Source organism: Anopheles darlingi, chromosome 2 (genome assembly GCF_943734745.1).
Source record: "Anopheles darlingi chromosome 2, idAnoDarlMG_H_01, whole genome shotgun sequence".
Taxonomy (NCBI): Eukaryota; Metazoa; Arthropoda; class Insecta; order Diptera; family Culicidae; genus Anopheles; species Anopheles darlingi.
This window is the reverse complement of record NC_064874.1, coordinates 5127501-5130000: the sequence shown is the minus strand read 5'-3', so window position 1 is coordinate 5130000 and position 2500 is coordinate 5127501. Positions and strand designations below refer to the sequence as shown.

Below are 2500 nucleotides of genomic sequence, written 5' to 3'. Positions count from 1 at the left end.
CATGATCTTGATCGCGTAGTCGGCATCCTCTTCACCCAGGAACTCCACGAATCCGTAACCCTGGTGCATCTGCGTGACGCGATCCTTCGGCATGTGAACATTCACGACGGGGCCGCTCTGCACGAACAGCTCCCAGAGCAGCGTTTCGGTGGCTTTGTCATCCAAACCGCCGACGTAAATCGTGGCATCTGCAACGAAAAGTACAACAGCCAAACATTAACCACTGTCTAGGGTCACTACTGAGCATGTTTCCAGCACAAAATTCACCAAGCTTACTGCAATTTAAAGAGAAAATTACCTTGATTTCGTTCCGCAATCGGACCGGCGGCCATCGTGCTCACTTTTTGTTTACCAGTTTGACGTTTGTGAGCGTCCCCGTGCTGTCAAAATGACGGCGTACCGGATTGAGCTACTTTGAGCAAAAGCGCGGGAAGCGCGATCGGTTTGTGTTGTGGTTGAACGGATGTTCGGTTATTTTGTGCCGTCGAAATGGTGAATTTTAAACCAGAAAAGGATCTGCAGCCACCGAATAGTGGAGAGGAGTTTGCGTTTCCCTTTCCGCCGTACGAGATACAGTTAGATTTTATGAAATCCCTTTACGGAGTGCTGCAGAGCGGCGGAATCGGTATCTTCGAGAGCCCCACCGGAACGGGTAAATCGCTCAGCTTAACCTGCGGCTCGTTGACCTGGTTGAAAGATTTTGAACGTTTGCTGGAAGAAGAACTGGGTAGCAAAATCGCCCAGTTGCGAACAGAAATCGCGGCTTTGGAGAAGGAGAATGAGGTGGCCAGCGATTGGATTACAGGCCAATACAACGCGATGGGGCAACGGAAGGAACTCGGAGAGCTCTTGCTCTGCAAAACGGCTCTAGAGGAATACAAAAAGCGCTTGCAGGCTATGAAGGAAAAGGCCACCGTGCTGAAGAAACGCTGGAGTACGGCAAAGGATGGGGATGGTGCGTTAAAGACAGAACCCTGGCAACAGGACGTTATAGCTGATGAGGATGAGTTTCTGATAGCGGACGACAGTGATAGTGATGATAGTGGTGATGAACGCCGCGAGTCCGAAAAGGAACCCGATCGATACCGGCCTGTGCAGATTGTATTTTGTAGCCGAACGCACTCCCAACTATCGCAGGTGGTGGGAGAAGTGAAAGGCACCCAGCATGCCAAAGAACTGCGCCTGGCATCGTTGGCGTCACGCCAGAGTCTCTGCATCAATCCTGATGTGCGCAAACTTAAAAGCAACACGCTAATCAACGAGCGTTGCCTGGAACTGTTGAAGAAAGGCGGCAAAGGTAAAGCGGGCACCGAAGGAGGAGAGGAGAACAGTGGAACTAAGAAGCGTCGGAAAATCGCACAGAGTTGTCCTTACTACAATCAACGCGCGATCGAAGGACTGAAGAATGGAACCCTTTTCGAGGTGCCAGATATTGAGGATCTGGTGAAGGCTGGCAAACGAGAGAAGGCCTGTCCGTATTACGCTTCGCGAGCTGCCGTACCCGATGCACAGCTCTTGATGGTTCCATATCAATTGATTTTACATCGTCGTACACGCCAACAGTCTGGTATCGATCTCCATGGTTCGATCCTGATTATCGACGAAGCGCACAATCTGCTCGACACGATTGCTGCGATTCACAGCCAGGAGTTGACCCACGAACAGTTACAGCAAGTGAAGATGCAACTAGCAGCATATAAAGCACGCTACTTTGCACGATTTTCCACCAAAAATTTGCTTCGTATCAATCAGTTAATCTTTATAGCGACAAGATTAGGGAAACTGCTTTCCCCAGATGTAAAACAGAATGCAGCCTCAGAACAGAGCACGGGCACCAATGTACGATCATCACGAATGATCCAAACTCAAGATCTGCTGCTTGAGACAGACACTTTCAATCTGGATTTCACAGAAATAATTGCGTTCTGTGAACGCTCACGTATAGCCCAGAAGGTGCATGGGTTCGCTCAAAGCGCACCACCAGAAATATTGGCACAAAGTGCTGCACCGGCCATCAATCGGCCGAAGGTAGGCAGCACCTCAAAAGAGGTTACAAGTTCAATGAAATCACTCTTGAAATCATTGGAAGAGAAACAAAAGCAAAAGAAGCTACAATCTCAGAAGAAATTACGTGAAAGGCGATCGGAAAATAAAGCATCGGAACAGGAAAATGTAAAAGAATCTCCACAGAAAATGGTGTCCAACGTCATTCGTCCGTTGATCAATTTCATCGAATGCCTCATCGAAGGAAACAGCGGAGATGGGCGTGTGTTGCTAAGCTACAACGCAAAGGAACCCGTCCAATCGAGCATGAAATTCCTTCTGCTGAACCCGGGTGCTAGATTTGAAGAGATTGTGCAAAGTTGCCGATCGGTAAGTGCAATCGGGGCATGTGGTGACGTTGGGAAAGATTAATGATAGTAAGTTTTTCCATCATACAGGTCGTGTTGGCAGGTGGAACAATGAAACCGACAGAGGAATTGACGGAGCAAGTGTTTCA

General features: G+C 48.8%; 2 protein-coding genes across 2 annotated transcripts in view; one reads left to right on the top strand and one right to left on the bottom strand.

Moving 5' to 3' along the window:
- Positions 1-342, bottom strand: part of LOC125952157 (splicing factor 3B subunit 4) — a 1550-nt gene extending 1208 nt beyond the window's left edge. Inside the window, exons 1-2 of the mRNA XM_049681461.1 lie at positions 299-342; positions 1-188 (exon numbers count right to left, since the gene is read on the bottom strand). The exon at positions 1-188 is cut by the window's left edge and continues 1208 nt beyond it. Of these exons, the coding sequence (XP_049537418.1) occupies positions 1-188; positions 299-332 (222 nt within the window). The 5' untranslated portion in view covers positions 333-342. The remainder of the gene's footprint in view (positions 189-298) is intronic.
- Positions 343-489: 147 nt separating this feature from the next.
- LOC125952132 (ATP-dependent DNA helicase DDX11) overlaps positions 490-2500 on the top strand; it is a 2926-nt gene continuing 915 nt past the window's right edge. The window contains exons 1-2 of the mRNA XM_049681424.1: positions 490-2373; positions 2442-2500. The exon at positions 2442-2500 is cut by the window's right edge and continues 139 nt beyond it. Coding sequence (XP_049537381.1) covers positions 490-2373; positions 2442-2500 — 1943 coding nt within the window. The remainder of the gene's footprint in view (positions 2374-2441) is intronic.